This window comes from Rhinolophus hipposideros (genome assembly GCF_964194185.1).
Source record: "Rhinolophus hipposideros genome assembly, chromosome: 22".
Classification (NCBI taxonomy): domain Eukaryota; kingdom Metazoa; phylum Chordata; class Mammalia; order Chiroptera; family Rhinolophidae; genus Rhinolophus; species Rhinolophus hipposideros.
Genome location: NC_138068.1, coordinates 12,501,157 through 12,520,988, shown reverse-complemented (window position 1 = coordinate 12,520,988; position 19,832 = coordinate 12,501,157). Strand labels below are relative to the sequence as shown.

At 51.7% G+C, this 19,832-nt stretch overlaps 1 protein-coding gene across 1 annotated transcript; it reads right to left on the bottom strand.

The window, feature by feature from the left end:
- Positions 1 to 1,248: 1,248 nt before the first annotated feature.
- On the bottom strand, positions 1,249 to 19,608 carry SDC4 (syndecan 4). Its single transcript, XM_081034560.1, has 5 exons — positions 19,505 to 19,608; positions 7,711 to 7,849; positions 6,776 to 6,822; positions 5,743 to 5,944; positions 1,249 to 3,324 (listed from the first exon to the last, which is right to left on the bottom strand). The coding sequence occupies exons 1-5, from the start codon at positions 19,574 to 19,576 to the stop codon at positions 3,173 to 3,175; spliced, it is 612 nt and encodes a 203-aa protein (XP_080890686.1). The 5' UTR covers positions 19,577 to 19,608; the 3' UTR covers positions 1,249 to 3,172.
- Positions 19,609 to 19,832: the final 224 nt, after the last annotated feature.

Genomic DNA, 19,832 nt, shown 5'->3' with positions numbered 1-19,832 from the left:
CAACTGCATGTACCTGCTGAGCCCTTGAAACGAGGCTAGTTAGTGCAACTGGGGGACTACAATTTTCATTTTTTAAATTTTACTTAAAGCTGAAATAGCCACATATGACTAACAGCCATTAAGATAGTGCAGATGGAAGAGATGTGAGAGCTTCTGCAAGACCCGTTACAAGGAGCAGAGACCCAGGCAAGCCTCATGGGGCTCAGGAAGACCAAGTGTGGTGTGGGTCTCGGGAGATATGAGACCAGACTCTGCTTCAGAGGAGGTTTGTGGGGCCTGAGCAGCCCCAGTGAACGGGCCCTGGATGACATAAGCCCTCTGATGGGCAGTGTGGTTATGAGCAGACTGGATCCCACCTGCCTGGGTTCCGGTCCCACCTCTGCCGTTGGTAACTGTGTTGATTTAGGCACGTTATCTAACCTCTTAGCTGCAGTTTCCCCATATGTAAAATGGGAATGCTAACAGCACCCATTTTGTGGAATTGTAATTAAATGAGTTCCTGGTACATGCATGTGTGACATGGAGGTGGGGAGGGCGGGGGTATTTCCACTACCAAATCCTCTTTCTATTCTTCCCTGGACCCCAGGGAAACACTGAGCCAACACAGCACCAAGGGAAAACCATGGAAGTCCAAGGCCGGGGGATTGTTTAATTTGCAAACAAGCTAAGGGCAGGTCTAAAGGATTTAACCCACTTCACTGGGTTGTTCTGAGAATCGAGAGACATCTAGAGCCTGCCAACTCAAATGGCCACTGAGGCCTAGCAGGTGACGTGAGTGAGCAGGTCACGTGAATGAAGCTAGCAGAAGGAGACTGTGGCAAGACAGAGAACCCACGTCTAAACCGGCTGGCGCCTGTCAGCAACTGCCAATTTTTGCCATGAAGCCTGAGAGTTGTCAAACCTTTTTCCCAAGAGAAGTGGGGAATCTGAATTTTTATGGGAAACGGCCTAATTTCTGTAGCTGGCAACTAATCCAAGGACTTTTGTGTTTGTTTTTTAAACACGGAGCCGCCTAAACAAAACACTGAGGTAGGTGCAACATGCCCCACAGGCCACAACCTGCACGTGCTGACTTTCTTCCCTCCTCTCCAGGCCCTTTCCTGGCTTCTTACATCTCTGCCCCTGGTATCTGGCACCACAAAGGGCATTTAGTCAGGGCAGTTATCTCAGGCTCCACCGTGGCCAAGGGCTACATAGCCCAGAAAGGATGACTTCTGACAAACTTTAAAATCACAGAGGCAGGCCATCTAGAAAGTACCAGGTTTTATTATCTTTTTATCAAAAAATCAGTAACAGACAACAGTGTGAGGTGGATACAAGAGGTGCTATCTCCCAACATAGGCAGAGGAAAGGGAGGGGGGAGGGGGGAGTCAGAGGAGAAGAGGACCCAGCCAGCTGGGAACCCTGGGTTTTGGGGGTGAAGGGTGCAGAAAGCAAGGCTGATTTCCCCTAACCCCAGCCAGTGGGGTCAGAAGACACAGCCTGCCCAGGCTATGCCACCTCTCTCTGGAGGGGGAAGGTGGCCGTAACAGGCTCCAGAACTAGGGCCTAATCAGCCCTCCCCACCCCCACCCTGCCTTTGCCCAGGGAGACAAAGGTCATCCCAACAAAGCTGGGGCTGTGACTTGCTAAGCCAGTTTAGTTCTCTAGCAGTGCTGTCCGACAGATGGAAATGGTCTCTACCTGCCTGCTCGCTGCAGCAGCCACAAGCCACATGTGGCAACTAACCACTTGAAATGTGGTGAGTGTGACTGAGAAATGGATTTTTAATTTTATGTAATTGTGATTGATTTAAATAGCCACACGTGGCTATTGGTTACTGTATTGGCTAGCTCAGCTCTCCAGTTTTCTCGGAAATTTGGAAAAATGAAGGCATACCAGCTGGACTCAAAGTTGAAGCTAGAAAGAAGGCAGAACACTCTGCCCTCAGCTATCTTAGCCCAATGAAAAGAAGGCACCACTAACGGGGTGAGAGAAAGAGGCAAAACCCCACTCAGCCACATAAAAATTCACTCACTCAACCACCCAGCCAACTTTAAATTGGAAATATCACACTAGCTCCTGAAAAAATATATTTATCTATTTTTCTAGAACAAAGGAAGAATAATATATTACAAGAAAAGAGACACAAAAATCCCACTATCCCTTATATTTTGGGATCTGCCAGAAAACTATGTCTCAGCAAAAGCTACTTCTTAGAGGAAGCAGCTTCAGAAAGGGTCAAAGTCATGAACAGGAGTGTAAAATATATTTTTTAAAAAATGGGGAGGGGATTTAAAGAAAACGAGGAAAGAGAGGCCCTGTCTGAAGCTATAAATAGTAAAAAAAAAAAATTAATAAAAATTATATCTCCGGCTCTTCTCTCATTTTCGAGAAACAAAAACAAAAACAAAACCATTAAATACAAACTTAGCAGGTACTGTGGAAATGTGCAAGAGAGCGGAGAACACCTCAGCACCTGTGCATTCTGGCCAGGCAGAGGCACTACACAAAGGAATGAACTGTTAAAAAAGCATCCCCCTAAAAAGAGATTTACCAATAGATTCTACCAATCCATTTCAGTATGTTTTCAGCTTTTCTCCTCACCCTCCCTCCCCAAATAAAAAAGGTTGATTTCTAAAAGTCACTTGGAAGAGCCTAGAATGGCCCAAGTATTCCACAGACTCCTGTAGTGTGGACTCAAGTGTCCTTTGATGGACACATCTCAAGGTGCAGATGGTTCTAGTTCCTTCTCCCAGTTCCTGGCAGAGGGACCGGCTGTGAAGGGGGTGGAGAGGGGTAGGGGGAGGAGGAAGGAAGGCGCTAGGAGCAGATCTCCAGCAGGATTCATACGACAGCTTCAGAGGGGCTCTGGATGAGGCATGGTCAGTACAGGCTCTACACTGGGCCTAGATTCTACACTGGAAGATGAAGAAATGATCCAATTCTAGATTTGCCTTCAGAAAAGCCAAGTTTAGCCTCATTTTTCTGCTGGGACATTCGAGGCCCAGAGAATCAAGAAGAGGCAGGAACAGTAGAAGATGATGTCTCTCCTGACACTTAAAATGTAGTCAGAGTTGAAGATGCTGACAGGTCAGTGTTAGGTGGCCCTCCCCCTACCTTAATGTCCACCCTCCAAAATCCTTCAGCTTCCCACCCCCCTCAAGTCCAAGCCAGTGCCCGTGAGGAAGCTTCAGGCATAGAACTCATTAGTGGGGGCTTTTTTGTAGATGGGTTTCTTGCCCAGGTCATAGCTGCCTTCGTCCTTCTTCTTCATGCGGTATACCAGCAGCAGAACCAGGAAAATGGCAAACAGGATGCCCACGCCGCCGCCCACAATCAGAGCTGCAGGGAACAGAGGGAACAGCAAGGTGAGAGCTGCTCATCAGGACATTGGGGTTCGTATCCTCCCTCATCCGCCCGGTTGGTTCTCTTACAACTAGACACCCTCACCATCACCACTGCCTGTGCCAGCATGCTGATGACTTATTTGATTCTCACACCCTCACTTACGAGAAGGGGGTCACTAGAAGTCCCTGAAGACCATAGGACCAGAGTGGCAAAGCCACGACGCCAACCTACATTTGCCTGGATCCAAAGCCAGGCTCTTTCTAAACATCAGCTTAGCCTTAACTGAGCCAGAAGCAAGAAAAATCCCAGTCCTCTAGCTGTCCCTGTGTGCACACACACCCATGCTGGCTTATACTTCTAAAGACAGGTATGTGTGTCTATGTACACACAGGTGTAACACACTAGCATGTCCATGCTATTATGTTATAGATAATTATAGATGGTGGTTTATGAGCCTATGAATGTAGCTCTGTGGTTAAGGCCTAGCGTCCACTCCCATCTCTCCTCCTCACTGACTGGGTGATCTTAGGCAGGTTCCTTCATCTCAACCATTGGAAATGGAAATACCTTTGTCATATGTTTGTCCTAAGGATTAAATACATGAGTCCACTTAAAGTGCTTAGAAGTGTGTAACGTAGCATATGCTTGCTGCTCATTCACTGTAAACATCTGTGTTTCTTTGTGTCGCTAGCACCCGAATCGGGCCTGGCACAACAGGAAGTACTTAATAAATGATGCTTACAGTTTGGCTCAGAGAAGAGCACAGCCGAAGGGCACCTGGCCAGTGTCAGGCAGATGTGGGGGGCTCCTAACCTCAGGGGAGTGGATGTTCTCTGCTCTATGCCAGGGGGCCTGAATGGCTCCATCCTGTTTGTTGATGGGCCAGGGATGTCTTACAGAATCCTTTCTGTGGCAGATTGAGTCCCCTAATTCGGTCTTAGTCAGGCTAAGAAGATTAATTTTCTGGCCCTGCTCACACTCCACAGCTCTGCACAGAATGGGGGCACAGGAGCCAAGTAAGGTTCTTTCTTGGCTAAAACTCTATGGAAAAGCAGCAACAAAGTACCCCCAGGAGATGCCAGGAAAAGCACAGGGGTTATCAGATATCAACCCCACACTTGTCGCCATCACCTTTCCCTCTGATGACCCCAGCTCCTCTAGTAGGTCTGTGCTGGGCTGCCCCACAAAGTCATGGTTCACGTGCGGTCTCAGAAGTGACTATGGTCCTAGGTTCAACACCGTTTCCTGGTTTTGTGACTTTGGAAAGCAAGGGGCTTGCTTTCTCTGGGCCTCAGTTTTCCCATGTATGAGAAATAGTTGCTTTATACTATATCAGTGTTTTTTAAAACGACTTTTAAGGTTTTAGAGAAAAAAACATTTTTCTTTAATAGCAGTAGAAGCCTCAGTTGGGGCTTATCTAAATCCCACATAGGCCAGCTGAAAAGTGAAACTCTGTTTGAAGAAAGATGGGGGAGGCTTTACCTCTAAAACTTCCAAGTTGTTTGAAACTTACAAGACTAAATGGTCCCTAAGGGCCCTTCGAGTTCCAACAGCACCCCCAACCACACCTATATCACACAGAAAGTAGTGAAGGGAAAGTGAAAACAACGTTGACTCAAGTATCAGGAGGCCAGGGTCAAGGCTTAGCTGGGCCCAAAGTCATCTGGGATTATATTCCCAGGGAACTTCATCGGCAAGATGCACGCAAGATCTTTTATCTGTCCTGATGGAGGCAGGACACAAGGCTCTTTGCTTACACATCAAGCCTCCTGGGAGCTATGGGCCCAGCTGGTTACCAGGAGACGGGAGTTACCCATCCTGGGCCCAGCCGAGGGTGTCCACTCACCAAGCTTGTTCATCCTTATATTTTAGGCTAACAAATCAGAACAGCCCTTCACAGTTTGTCGAGTTATTTCAGAGTCATTATACCAACCCAAGGAGGTATCATTGTACCCATTTACAGAGGAGGAACCGGAGGCTCGTCTCCACTGAAGTTCAAAATTCTTCTCAGCCACGGTCACAAGTGATAAAGCAGGGGGAGGGAAAGCCAGCCCAATGCTAAGGAACCTCTAGGCTTTCAAGGGAGATTTTCAAAGAATGCTAACTTTTAATAATTAACTCCCCAGCTACCAAACCTAAGCTCTGAAAACAAGAAGAGGACTTACAGCAAGTGAATGACTCAGCTTGTCTATTCTTTAGAAGCCTTTGATGTGCAATTTTCCTCCCCCTCCACCAGGCTGCACACAGTCAGAGCATCCCTCCACCCCCCCAGGTGGCGTCAAGGCCAGGACACCCTGGGTTTGGCTCTAAGGAAGGGGCCCCAAGGACTCCTCCCGGGCTAAGGAGTCCTGTGTACAGCACTACCTCCCATGGAGCCCTGCCCCTCTTCGGGGTATCCTGCGAGGACCTTACCTGCCAGGACCTCTGTTCTCTCAAAAATGTTGCTGGCCTGGGCAGTGCTGGACATGGACACCCTGTTGGACATATCCTCATTCCCCTCGAGGAGTGGTGAGAGCCTCTTGGGGATGACCTCGTTCTCCTCCAGCTCCTTGGGTACGGTGGGGACCCAGCTCTCAGGTCCTGTCCTCTCAGGGATGCGGTTATCTAAAGGCTCCTGGATGGGGGAAGGAGAGACAAATGCTCAGCATGGTTTGGGGAGGCACTCAGGGCAGGGGCAGGGACATTCAGGCACGCAGGGCAGGGGACAGGGGAATCTGCTTCGGCCATGTTGCTGACAGAACCATGTGGTCCTGAAGCAGAAATCAGCAACAATTCCCTAATTATGCTGTCAAATCCTTCCCGGCAGCTTTTCTAGTAGATCTGCCTCCAAAATGGGAATGAATAATGTGACAAGGGCACAGGGAAGCCAGTGACCCCACGCACTGCTGCTCGGCGTGTATTCTAAGAGTAACCACTCTGGAGGGCAGTTTGACAAAATGGCAGAAATTGCTGGCCCTTGACGCAGCAATTTTGCCTCTGCGACTCTGTCCTAAGGAGCTAATTAGAGATTTGTACAAAAGATGCGTGCTGTAGTGCTATAATTTCAGAATATCGAAAAATTATAACTTTTCCATCAATCAGGGAAATTGGGTGAACTATAATTGTGCAGCCTATAAAAATAGGAAGAACATTTAATTATGTGGGGAAATATTCATGACCACTTTAAGTGAAAAATGCAATATATAAAACTGTGTATATAATTTGACATTCATGTTGGGAAATATCTATACAACCACAGAAAAGGGGTAGGCAACATATCTATGTGTTGACAGTGACTATCCTTGGGAGGATGGTCTACCCATGAGTCAGTGGTGCTTGCTCCAGAGGAGCCCAAGGCCACAAATAAAAGTCTTCGTGATGGTGAGGTGAGAGCCTGATTTCTTCTGCTCTTCTCAACAGGTTTCACATGGGAGCACGGGGAGAGGCAAAGCATGTAGCTACTTACCAAGGTTTGGATGACTTCGGGGAAGATTCTGGGGTCCTCTGCGTCATCTGTAAGGTCAGAAAGGCTATATAAGTATGAGGTCAGTTACCCCCAGATAAGTGATCCCCTTTCAGCCTTGGCTGGTGGATCCAGGGACTGACAGTACCGCCTGGGGGCTAGAAATACTGAACTTCAGGGCCCACTGACTCAGAATCTGCATTTTTAACAAGATCCCCAGGGGACTCGTTTGAGAGGGCAAGAGTCTAGACTGCAATATTAGACATTAGAAATTGCAATATTAAAACATATGAGTCCTTGGTACGTACAGAGCTACAACCCAGTCCAATCCCCATAATACTGATGTACTGTCATTCCTATACCCATTTTACAGACTCGGAAACCAAGGACTATGCGACTCCAAACCTCAAACTTTGATTACACCATCCCGCACATAGGAGGGATGTTTCCTAGTCGCTCTGTCTGGCCCAGCAGCCAGGGTCAGACACTCACAGAAGACCACGCAGGGCACCAGCCCCGGAAGTCTGGGCACCTTCACCTACTCCCACCCCCTACGGAAGCAGGGGTTTGTTCTTGGTTCCCCACCTACACCTCAGCTCTTGCAGGCCCACAGGTCTTTTTCCTTTCAAAGGAAGACAAACACTCTTATCACTTCTCCTTCCCCACCCTCACTGTGCCCTAGGTGAACAAGTTCAGGCTGGTGCTCAGAAAACCTAGTAGTTACAACAACTAGCCTAGGAAGGGTCTCAGGGATGGAAACGACTGATCCAGTTACTTTTGTTTCCTCTTATTTGAGGAAGGAGGGGCACTCCAGGCACATCCCCACAAAAATCAAAGTCTTCAGGTGTGGTCACCCTCCCTGTGGAGGAGAGGCCACATTCCCTGCCGTCCACGCAGCCCCAGGCTCTGGCCTGCCCAGGGCCTCACACCCTCCGTACCCAGATCTCCAGAGCCAGACAGCTCAAAGTCATCGGGTTCCTGCCCGGGCCCCACGACATCCTCATCGTCGGGTAGGGCGCCAGAAAAGTATCGGCCTTCTAGGAGGTCTTGGGGATCGATGACCTCAGTCTCTCGGATCTAGGGGAAAAAAGGAGACACATCAGCCGATAGCCTTGCTAATGGTAGGCCACAGCCCCTCAGCCACAAGAAACAATGACGTAGGCATTCGAGGAGGTAAACTTGGGCGCTGGAAGATGACTAGGCCTGGAGTCCTAGGCCCCTCCTGGCCCCTGACTTGCTGTGTGACCTTAGGCAAGTCTCTGTCCCATTCTGGGGTAATAAAAATAATAAAGGTGATAATAATCAGAATATAACTATAGCACTGGGTACCATTTACTAAGCACTTGCTATGTATGTGATACCCCCTGTTCTTAGTAACTCTAAAGCCATGTCTGTAACCCCATTTTACAAGGGAGGAAAGTGGGCATTAAAGACAGGGAATTATTTTCTTTTGATGACATGAGTAGCCGATGAAGAACTGAGGATTCCACGTAGGGCTGCCTGACTTTGGAACCAGTGATTTCACCCACCCAGGCCGGCCGGAGGATACGCTATGCCAGGGTTCTATGTGGCAGAGAGGGCTGCTGGCTCTGGTCTGGCCCAGTCTGGGACACCTTTCCCAACTGAGTCAGACTGGGCTGGGACAGGCAAGGCTGGCTCACCCACACCCAGAACAGCCTCAGGTCAGGGCGCTGCCCCAGACCAAGTGACTCAAGAGTACATAAGCGCACTCTTGTTTTTAACCTTCCAAATATGTTCCACAGGTCTAGTTTGCCAACACCGCGCAGGACATGGAGAGGCACTGTTTCTGCCCTCATGCACAATCTACTCCAGTACCCCTAAGTGTCACTCAGCTCCTATCCCATGGGAACCTAGCTGGTCACAGCAGAACCTGAGGTCCACCCCTGCTGAGAACTTTCAAAAGGAAAATATTAAAGGTCCAGGGAGGCAAAGAACCTTCCCAAGGTCCTACAAGTACATCTGCCACTCTGCTCCATCCCCTAGAGTTCAAGAGGGTAAGGGAAACATTTGGAAAGCCTACCATCCTTTCTCTTAACTCCTAGGCTGAGGTTCTGTCTGCCCACAGCACAGCAGCCCTGGGCCAAGCTCATTACTTCTCTAATTAATTCAAATATGAAAGTGTCCATTTGTCAGAAGAGTCAGGGTTTCACTTAAGTTCAACACACAGCCTTCCCCAACACATTCTTACCATCTTTTTCAGAGCTCCTAACTGCAGGAGGCCGGGGCTCTGCTCAGAACCAAGAATACCATCTGGAGAGGCCAGGGACATCCTGTCTTCCCGTTTCACAGAATTTGAGAGAATCTGACCCCAAACAGGGCAGTGACTTGCCCAGGTTCACACAGTAAATTAGCCTGCATAGCTCACAAAGCAAAGAAGCCAGTTCTGTTTCTGCCTGCCCCAGGCTGTCCCTCTCCCAGAGGAGCCTGCCAGTGACACAGTGGGGAGCCCAAGAAGGAATATCAGTTCCTAGGACAAGGTTACCATGTCAGGACAGGCCCAGGCACCTCCTGTCCTCCCCTCCACTGGTTTCCGGGGAGAGGCGGGGAGAACTTGACTATCAAGCCATCTTCCACCCCCAGGAGGGCATATGCTGGATTCCTGGAAGGGAGCAGGGTCAGGCTGGGAGGAAGGCAGCAGTGGGCAGGCAACTCCCCTTCCTGCAGGAACGGAGAATCTGCTGGCGGCCTGGCACACATGGGGGTGGGAGCCAGAAGGGGTTAAGCCCTGGTTAGGGATGACTTCATGACTCCGGAATCAGGAGCTAGAACTGGAATTCCAGCCCCCGCACACAACTCGGTGCCTGTGGCTTTGGTTTGGCAGCTCAGGAGTAAGGTTCCTCCACGGTTGCGCAAGCTGCCTGTACCTAGGGCGGGGTCCCTGTGCTCCTTCTTACGTACCCTGTTCGCCTGTTGCAAATTCCTCTGGGACCCAGAACCTGACAGCAGCACCTCTGTGGCTTACCTAGCTAAGCACTTAGCATGAAGTAAGTCCTCCTAATAGATCTTGTGCAGAACTGGAAAGGAGGCAGGGAGAGCGACGCAGAAAGGTAGTCGCTTGGCCAAGTTCACACAGGCAGAAAGTGGCTCCTCTGGACCAGAACCCAAGTACGGGTCACGTAAGCCTTTAACCACATGCAAAGAAACACACACGTGCACATAGAGTGCCCGTCTACCCAGGGAGAAGGGAGCTCTGTTGGTGGAGGTCCAACCAGCCCAAGAGGGCAGGATGGTACTATGGCCACTTGTTGACTGGCCTGGAGACCAGACTGGCTGTGGGGAATCAGAGCTCAAAGTCCTCGAGTCCGGGGCTAGGGTCCCGAAGTGGGGCTGTTTCAGGCTGACACCCTCCCTACCCCTTTTTGTCCCCAGGAACCATGGAAGTTGCTTCTTCACCTGCCTTTCTTTCAGTATGTGAAAGTGCTAAGGGGTGTTTCAAAACAACCTATGGCATTAGCATGCTGATTGGTTGACAGTGACGAGCTCCGTTTTACACGTGAAGACTCAGAGGAGGTGGGTAAGAAGACCTCGCAGCCATGTCAGCAGCAAAACCGAGGCTACACTAGATTTATTCCCAGTTCAGCCCTCTTGGTGCTCACCGGGGTATCCCTAACCCTTCATACTTGTACCAGGTTCCTGGAGAGGATAAAGGGCTTGTCTAAGATCACACCAGGGGTTAGCAACATGGCCTAGACACCTATTCTGCCTCTAAAAGGATTGGGGTCCCTAAAGGCTGCATTAGATGAGCCTAGGTGCCCTCCTACAGCAAGTCCGGGGGCTCGGGAGAAGCTTTGTGAGGCGTGCTGACGGGAGGACACAGGAAAATTAAATTCTTCAACTCCCAAAAGTGCGCTCTCTGGCCACGACCCCTGATCACAGGGAAATTCCCAAAGTGGGCAGGAGCCGTTTAAGACTAGGCCAGCAAGACAGGAGCGTGCTGCAGGGGGTTGTGGGTAATCATCCCTTTGTGTATGTATGTGGAGAGGGTGCCAACTGCCCTCCCTTCCCTCACACTCTTCAGCAAGGCCCATTCAGTCTCCGGTAGCTTTGAAGAACCAGGCCACCCAGCAGCCAGGCCTATCCCTGACCAGAGAGGGACCCCACCCTGCTCCTGGCTGAGGATGTGGTCTGGTCGGTTCTCCTCAGTTCACCCCATCCCTGCCCAGGGAACGTGTACTCACATGTGTGTGCACGCACAGGCATTCTCTCTGGGCCCTCAGGTCTCCCTATGTCTTTGTCCTTCTCACAGACACACAATACAAATCACCAGGTGAATGAGGCAGTGGGCCTGGGTCCCACAGACCCTGCTGCCCCATTGAGGGTGGGCACCTGGGGTTGGTGCCTGGAGGCTTAGAGATGCTGGATCCTTCTCCACACTATCCATAAAAGAGGAGTAGGTGCTATTTTGTTCTAAAGGGACTAACACCTGCCAACAGACGGTATCTGAGGCCGCAGAGCCCAACCGTTTCATTTTATAACCTAGCAAACAGATTAAAAGACAAGGGGCTTTCCAAGGTCACTCAAGCAGCTGGCAGCAGAGCTGGACTTAGAAGTTAGGTCTCCTGGCTATCAGGCTGGCGTTGTCCTCTCTCCCGTTCAAGGATTTTAGCTGCCCTTAAGGGTCTCAGCAAATCCACAGGCAGCAGCTGTCACTCCCCATCCAGTCGTTAGGCTCTAGGCATGAAACTAGAAAAAGGTCCCCACTCTATCCCAAAGTCCTACAACTTCAGTCACCCAGGACAAGCCTGGGGGCTGGTGGCTAGCACTATGTATTCACTACGTGCCAGGCACCAAACAGGATGCTTCTCTACGTGGGCTCATTTTATTGGCACAACAGCTTTGTAAGGTGCTCTACCCATTTTGCAGGAAACTGAGGCTCAGTTGAGTCATTCATCCAAAGACACATAGCTGGAAATCGACAGAGCTGAGTCAATCCTGATCTTACTCAAGACCATGCCTCAGCCACAACCATACTTCTCACTGTCAGCCACGCTTTATTTACATCTCCACCCCAACCCCACAGCCCACGCTGCCAGGCCAGGGCTCCAGGGCACCCCTGCCCCTGGCCAGGGAATAAACAAAGGCGAAAGTGATATTGATTAAACAAAAGTACAGAAACTTGGCTGGGGCACCGGGGAGAAGTTCAGGGTCAGAGCTTGGTTAACTATGAACGGTGTGAGGAAGAGAGAGGAGAGCCTTCCCCTACCTGGCCTTTCCCCAGGGGAGGGAGGGTCAGGGGCACACTCGACCCTTCAACCTTCATTCAGGAGATGAGAACAGAAGGGCAACTAGGAAAGCCACATTTTGGGAGCAGGTGGGATGGTGACTAAAACCATGACTAAACCTACCAGTGATCCTGACAGATCTCCAGAAGAGGCCATTGATACACTTTCCTCTCTCATCCCCCTTCTGAAGGGTCAAATATCCCCCCAAATGAGCAAAACCTGGGGGCCACAAAAAGGACTGTACACCTTGGCAGAAAGGAAGGCGCCCCTAGTGTGGTTACCTGAAAAGGCAGATCCACAAGCAAACCGCAGTCCTGCCACTTTACCTAACTATATGAGCCTTGGGGGTTTCACGTCTCGTTCTTCCTTCTCTCTTTTTGTAACCCGGGCGAGTAGCACCTTGCAGGATGGTGAGGATTACTGAAATGCATTAGTGTGTGTAAGGGACCCAGCAGGAGGTTTGGTACACAGTAGCCGCTCAATGAGTAGCAGCTATTAATCCCCACCTGCTCCTTCTGGGTAAGGGGATTAGTGCTCAAAGCATCAGTGAGACCTGGGAAAAGTTGTACAAGCAATTCCATTGCTAGAAAGAAGGTGGTCCCTGGGTGGGGAAGTACTTGGCAAACGGCAAAGAGACACACCCGATAATGGGTTATCATTTTGCTTCTGACACCAGAGATCTTTCAACAACCAATCAGGTGCCCTGAGACTTTGCAAGAGAAAAAGACCCCGAGATGGGCAGAGGCCTGCCCAAGGTCACACAATGTGGAGCACCTGTGCTAAGCACATAGAGGCAAAGGAAAGACCAGTTGTATTTTTCCAAAACGATCAAACAGCAATGACCAGAGACGCCTGAAATTCTACTTGGGACCTGTATCCCCAGATTATCTGACCTGCCTTGGGGATGAAAAAAATATCTATAAGGCAAAAAGAAACATCACACCAACTCACGACCTGGTGCTCTGGTACCTGAAGGGTTAAGCCAGGTCTGGGGGTGAGGTAGGGAGTTCGAATGTCAGCTCTGCCCGGGCTCTGTCCACTCTGAGGTCGGGTTACTCTGAACACAATCACTCAGGAGAGAAGCCAGGCCTGGCACTGCCAGCAGCCAGCTTTTCACCAACCCCCCAGGGCAGCCCATTCCCACAGCAAGGGCTCCAGGATTCGGGGTGCCAGCTAAGAATGGGGGCAGGGGGTGGGAGCTTCTGAAGCCTCTGGACATCCCCCTGCCAGAAGCTGATGTCCCACCCCTGTCACTAACTCCCAGGGCGATCTTGGGAGATTCCCTCTCTGGGCCTCGGTTTCCCCACCTGTAAAAAGACAGTTCTCAAAGAGACAAACCTCCCTCTGTCTCAAGTCCTGGTAACCAAGCTGGGCACTGCTCCGATTACCGGTGGAGACAGCTGGGAGGGGCTGGCTCCCTCAGGGCCGCAGAGACAGAGGTGCATTGAAGCTGGGGTTTGTAATCTAGGCAGCAGATCCGTGGTCCCTGCTGGATCCACGGGCGGGAGGTAAACAAGCCTCCCTGTTCTCAAGAGCAGAGTCGATAGCCTCGTCTCGGCTGATTAGATCAGCTCTGGGTGCTGGCTTCCTGCCCCTCGGAGGCACCCCCCACACCCTGCATGGGGAAGCCATTGCTCCAGAATATGTCAGTCTGTCACACAGACGTCTCAGCTCGGCTTCCCCAGGGCAAGAAGTGTCCTTACTCCTGGTGACCTGCCCAGCCACTGGTCACCCCTGCTCCCATGCCCCGAGGTTCGAGTGGTACAGCCAGTCCCTGCAGGCCTGGCCATGACCAGCAGGCTCCACCATGTCACTATTTCCACACATACCAGCCTCTCCCTGCCTCCCCTTTCCATTACCCCAGGTGTCACCTGACTAGCAACCTCTACTGTGCCAGAGAAAACTAGGGCAGCCGAGCTCCTGGGCCAGAAAGACTGCGAAGGGGGCATGCAGAGTAAGGGGAGTGGGGGTGGGGAGCTAAGTGGGAAGGAGGGACTGGCCAGAGGGTGGGGATGGGGAGTCAGAGGGGGCGCAGAGAAGGGGAGAAAATAGGAGGGGCAGGTAGGGGAGACTGCAGAAGGCCAAAGCTGGAAAGAACTGTTCATATCACAGTGATCTTTTGGGGACTCCTGGAGCCCTCCGATAAGGATAAAAAGTTTTGAACTCCAAGAACTGTAACCATCGGTTTACATTTTCAACGTGCATACAGACACCGCCCTCCTCAAAGCCAACCTCTGGCCAGGTTAAGAACCCTTGTTTATCCGCTAATAATAAACTAAACTTAAGGTAGCACTTTACAAGTTTGCCAAACACCGATTATGACCCTCAGGTGACACAGGTGTTTTATAGAGGACACTAGGGCTCCCATCGGGAAAGTGACTTATTAACTGCATGTTCCTGGGTGAGTGACAGAGTTGGGATGGGGACTCAGGTCTTTCTGGCTGTGAAATGTACCTGCTTTGATTGTCATGCAGCCTCTAGCAGACAGGGCCAGAGGACCCTTCGAGATGTGGAACTGCACCCAAAGGTCATCAGTGAGTTAATAACAAACCAAGCCAAGAAGTCAGGTTTCTTGTACTCCTAGGGTTAAATCAGGCCCCAACTGTTGACAAAAGCCTTCTCCTCCTCCCTCTCCAGGCACCAGGAAAACTGGCTTTTCAGAACACAGTCCCTTTTCTGCCCACCATCTCGCCCCTTCCACGCAGAGCGCTATTTGTATTTCACTCAGCCTCCGCAGGGCTAGAAACTATGGCCCTCCTCCCACAGAACACTGTCCCTCCAACCAGGGGTCTCGGGTGACCCGAGTCCTGGGCAGTGTCCCCAAGGTCCACACCCCCTTTGCAACCTTCCTGGCCCCTCTCTCTCCCAGCTGCAAACTGCTCAGCAGGGGGTTCCTACAGATTCCCAGCAGGAGGGGTGGGGCTGCCAGGAACTGGTTCTTGATTAAATATAAACCCATCTGATAATTAGCAAACAACCCACTTCTAAGACAAACAAATTGCAGATTTGGGTTCCATGGGCTCCACCCTAGACTACTCCCTTCCCACCTTGCTGCTGTGGGTTAGAAATGGGGAGGGAAGAAAGCTTTCCAGGGGCCATTGTGTTGGGGGGTAGGTCCCCAAAGGTACCAGGTAGCATCCAAGAGGCCTGGGCAAAGAAGGGCACTGTCACTAAGACGGCCTCCTCCCTCCCAGGCACCACACAGGGAGCGTAACTTGCAGTCTTGTTATCTGCTATCAGCCTTACCACAACCCCAGATCGCCTTGCAGACCAGAAAGCTGAGAGGTGGAGTGGCTCATCCGAGCCAGGTATAGCTAGCTAGTAAGAGGTGGACTTTACACCTCTGGAGTTAGGGCTGCCTCACTCCAAGCCAAGGTTCCAATGCCCTCCAGCCAGTCCCAGGAAGCAAGGAGGGGGCATCCAAAAGACCAGAGACTCCCGGGGTCACATCCAATCTGGACTGTACAGACTTTGCTCTATGAACTTAGACCAGCAGCAGTCTTAGTTTTGCTTTAAGGAAAAAAGAAAAAACAGCATTACCTGCTCCGCAGAGGCCAAAAGACCAATTTTGAGGACTGGTTGAACTCTACTCTTTCAAAGTCCACAGAGAGGCAAGGCGTTGTGAAGGTCTGGGCCTAGCGCTAGTATTTCTTGTACGTCCCCTCGAGGCCCTGGACACTGAAATGCTGACTAGCTTTCATAGGCTCTCAAAGGACAAGGTAAAACTCAGAAGCCCACTCCAAGGCCTCCAGCAAAGCCATCCTATAGCCAAGAGGTAGAAAGGAAATGGGTGACTCAGGCAGGCCAGTTAGTACTCTCCTCCAGTGACTCACAGAGCCCTATCCAGCCCCTTCCCCCACTTTTAAATGGTCATTTGGAAATCACACCCAGCAGTCCGGGAGGCTGAGGACAGCTAGGAGTCAATTCCTCCCAGGAGGGAGCTGGGGCGGGGAGCCCATCCTGGCTCTCCCAGCTTCTCATTCAGGCTGCTCAGCACTCCAAGTCCTTGGAAAAGCCCTCTGTTTCCAGGAGCTGGGGATGGCAGGAGCTGAATGTCCCACCCCCCAGCAGGTTCTTGTTCAGGCCAAGAACCCTCTCCTCCCCCTATCAGTAGGCTCTTGGGACAGGAAGGACCCTGGAGGGCTCTGATCCAACCTCCTCATTTTAGAGTTGGGGACACTGAGATCCAGAGATAGGGCACATTTCTCAAGGTCACCCAGCAATTCAGAAGTAAGACCCAAGGTATCTACCTTCAACCCAGCCAATTTCCTGATCTGAAATGTTCTGAGGATACTCAAATCAGACACCTTGTGTTATCAGACAGACCTTGTTCTGACCTTGGCAAGCCATTACATTCCTCTGAGCATCAGTTTCCTGTAAAAATGGAGATAATACCTACCTCACAGTATCACCGGGAGGCATTTATATCAGCAATAAATTACCTCAGTGCACCTTTTAGAATGAAGTTACATGCATGAATATTATTTATTATTTATTCATTTATCCACAGCCCTTTTCAAAATGTAGGTACTTAATAGAACGCCCGGGCTAGAAAGGGCTTTTGAGGCCATTTGGTTCAAATCCCATTTTACAGGTGGGGGATGGCGACCCAGAGAGGGAAAGGGACCCAAACTCAGAGTCCCCCAAACCATGGCCCAAATATTCTCCCGGGTACTTGGTGGCTCTCAGGGCTTGTAAGAAGTCCAAAGAGCTCTCTCACTGGTCACTCAAGGATCCCAGACCCCCTGGACTTCCACTGCAAGCTTACTCTGTGCAATCAAGCAGAGAATTCTCAAGGAGACCAGAAACATCTCTAAGCTAAAGTACAACGGTGAGTGGCGGACACTCCCCCAAACTGGCTAGGCCTGGTACCACATAGGTGGGCTCTGTCCCTGGGCAGCAATATCTCTAGGGGTGGGGGTGGCGGGGAGTTCCCGCTCCCAAAACAAGGCTGCCTTTAGCTGGCCAGGGAGGGAGTGGCACGAAGGCAGTTCAGGGGAATGCTCCCAGCTGGACAGGAAGAACTGGTTTAGGATGGCAAGCCCCGCCAATGGAGAAGAGGCTGGGTGCTCAGTCTGGGTTTCCTTCCCAAAACCTGTGGCACCTAGGGGGTGAGGGATACCACCCAAGGGGAGGGGCCCCAACAGCACTATTGGAGGGGGACGAGGCAGAGATTCTGATGGCCTAGATGCTCTCTGCTACCCCAAAGTGATACCCATTTTACCTCTCAGTTCCCTCATCTGCAAAGTGGGAATAATACAATCCCCACAGGCTTTTTGTGGACCTGGCATATGGAAACACTCAATACACCATGACTGCCATTAGCAAAACCCTTCTCCCTGGGCCTCAGTTTCTTCACCTGCAAAAAGGGCCCGACCAGATCATCTCTGTGGTCTAATCCAACAGTGATGAGGTCTGCTTTTTCCAACCACAACCCTGGGAGGAAAGGGGGTGGTGGGGCCCAAAGGGGAAGCTCTATGATCCCATTAGAGAAGGAAGGTCTGTGACATTAGCGGAAGGGGAGTGCTGAGGTCAGAATGAGAGGGGGACAATTCGCTCAGGAAGCAGCTGCTCAGGGCTGACTTCTCCCTCAGCTGATGGGTCACCATAGGCAGGACTGACAGCCCTCCCCAAACTATGTCCTTCTGACTGCTCCGGGGACATAGCTGTCTGCCCCTCACTCTGAAGTACTTGTAGGCTCAGCAGCCCAAGCTGAGACACACGTGAGAGCCCACGCGGTGTCCTCACAACCTCCGGGGTCTTTCCTCTTCTCCCCACACTGTTGGGGCCGGCAGGACCCAACATGGTATTCCTTTAGATGCCTCCCCAAATGCTCGACTCCAATATATCCTTCAGGGCCTAGTTTAGAGCACTGCACAAGGGAGTAGCAGGCTTGGGTTCGAGTCCTGACTCGGCCACTAAGCTTCTGGCAAGGTTTCCCTTAGTTTATGGAAGTCATCCCCTCACACGGGGCCTCTGTCTCTTCCACCTCAGAATTCCTTGAGGCTGGCCAGCCCCAAATAGATTCTAAACTAGTCTTGAGTTACCTGAGGATGGGGCACAACAGCGGCCACTCATCACAGCATCAGACTACAAGTTAAGATGAGCTGGGACTTGGAAGCCTGGCAGCCTCAATTTGAATCTGACTCAGCCCTTTATTAGCTGTGTGACCTTGGGCAAGTGTGTTAGCTTTCTAGCCTGAGGACCAGTTTCAGAACAGTCACAGGGTTGTTGTCAGAGTAAAACTAGTTGATAGAACCATTAGAACAGCCATTAGAAAGCTGTTAGAACATTGCCAGGAACACCATAAGCACTAAATGTTTGCTATCATCACAGCAAGTCTGCAATTGTGCTGCAGGCATTATTACTCGGGTCTTATTCATTCAACTGAAGCCTGCCAAGCTGAAACCACTTGTCCCTAAGTAAGCCCAGAGAAATGGGAGCCCCATACCAGAACTAACAACAGGGACTCAAGTGTTTTCCCCAAAACCAGGGCTTAAGGACACGAAGGGGGCACAAAGCCCAGGCTTTTGGGAGGCAGATCGCCTCTCCCAGCAATTCCGGAGATTGCCTCCCTCCTCCCCAGCTGACTGCTGGCACGAATGGAGCTTCTGGTAGCCCAGGACTTTGTAACCTACGACAGAAACCAGTGGCCAGCGAGAAGGAAAGCTTCTTAGAGCTCACTGACACCTTCTCTCCCCAGGTCCCCTCATCTCACTCAAGGTGGGTGCTTCGATTTCCCCATTTGCACTGAATAGAAATAAGCACCCTTCTTGCAGAAAGCAGGGGATCATCTCCTGCTGAAAAGCGCGGAGCCGGGACCACCCCTCCCACTCACCCTTCAAATATCAGTCTCAACTTTGTAGGGACCCTAAAAGAAACACTGGTCATACGCTTTGTGCAGATGGGGAACTTGAAACTCAGCAGGGGCAGGGCCTTGCCCTAAGTCACAAGCCAGTGGCAGCGCTGTGGCCAGAAGTGAGGTCAGGGCCCAGTTCTCCACTCCCCAGTGTGTGAAACAAGGCCCAGCAGAACCCTCAACTCCTCCCTCTCCCGAATACTCAGTCCCGCTCATCCCCGGGCATCTCGGATTCTAGAGCTGCCCGTTCTGGGCGCCCAGGAAGCGAGGAGGGGGGTTTGAGGCTCCAAGCCTGTCCCAGGAACACCAGGGAAAGGGCGACAGTGTGTGTACGGGGTGGGGTGGGGGGAGAAGGTGACACCGGCTTAGTCACGTCCGAGCCTGGTGCCCGGGGCCGGCCTGAGGTCAGGAGGAGGCGGGAAGAGCAACAGGCTGGGGGCGTAGGGCGCGCAAAGGAGCCACCCCCGGAGGCCTCCCTGTGACCTCGGGTCCAAGTTTCCAACAAAGTTTCTCCGGCCCCGATGTCTCCTTGGGAGCGGCGCAGCCCTCTGATCAACCCTATTCCACGCTCCCAGGAACAAAGGAGACACCGGTCGGCACCCCCTCCCCCCGCCATCTCTAAGCACCTACCGACTCCGCGAAAGCGGCGGAGGAGCCCACGAGGAGCAGCAGCAGCAGCCGGAGCAGGCAGGCGTGGGCCATAGTAACACCGTGCGGAGAGGTCGCGCAGGCGAGTGGCCGTGGCGGGCGGGCCGCCCTCCTTATAGACCGCAGCCGGCCCCGCCCCGCCCCGCCTCCCGCCCTCTCCCCTGCTCCCCGCTCCCACCCACTTGCCGCCGGAATTCCCCGAGAAAGCTGAGCCTCGGGGGCGCTGCACCCGCTGCCAGAGCTGGAAACCCCGAGGGACCCGCCCCATGCGCTGAAGCGGGCTCCCCATCTACCCCAGTCCCCTTCCTCC

What these genes read in the sequence shown, in the direction of transcription:
- SDC4 (XM_081034560.1), bottom strand. Translation starts at nt 19,576, where the DNA reads ATGGCCCACGCCTGCCTGCTCCGGCTGCTGCTGCTGCTCCTCGTGGGC. An exon ending in CCGCCGCTTTCGCGGAGTCG is followed by an intron (nt 7,850 to 19,504) that starts GTAGGTGCTTAG and finishes TTTTTCCCCTAG; the next exon opens with ATCCGAGAGACTGAGGTCAT. An exon ending in GTCTGGCTCTGGAGATCTGG is followed by an intron (nt 6,823 to 7,710) that starts GTACGGAGGGTG and finishes CTGACCTTACAG; the next exon opens with ATGACGCAGAGGACCCCAGA.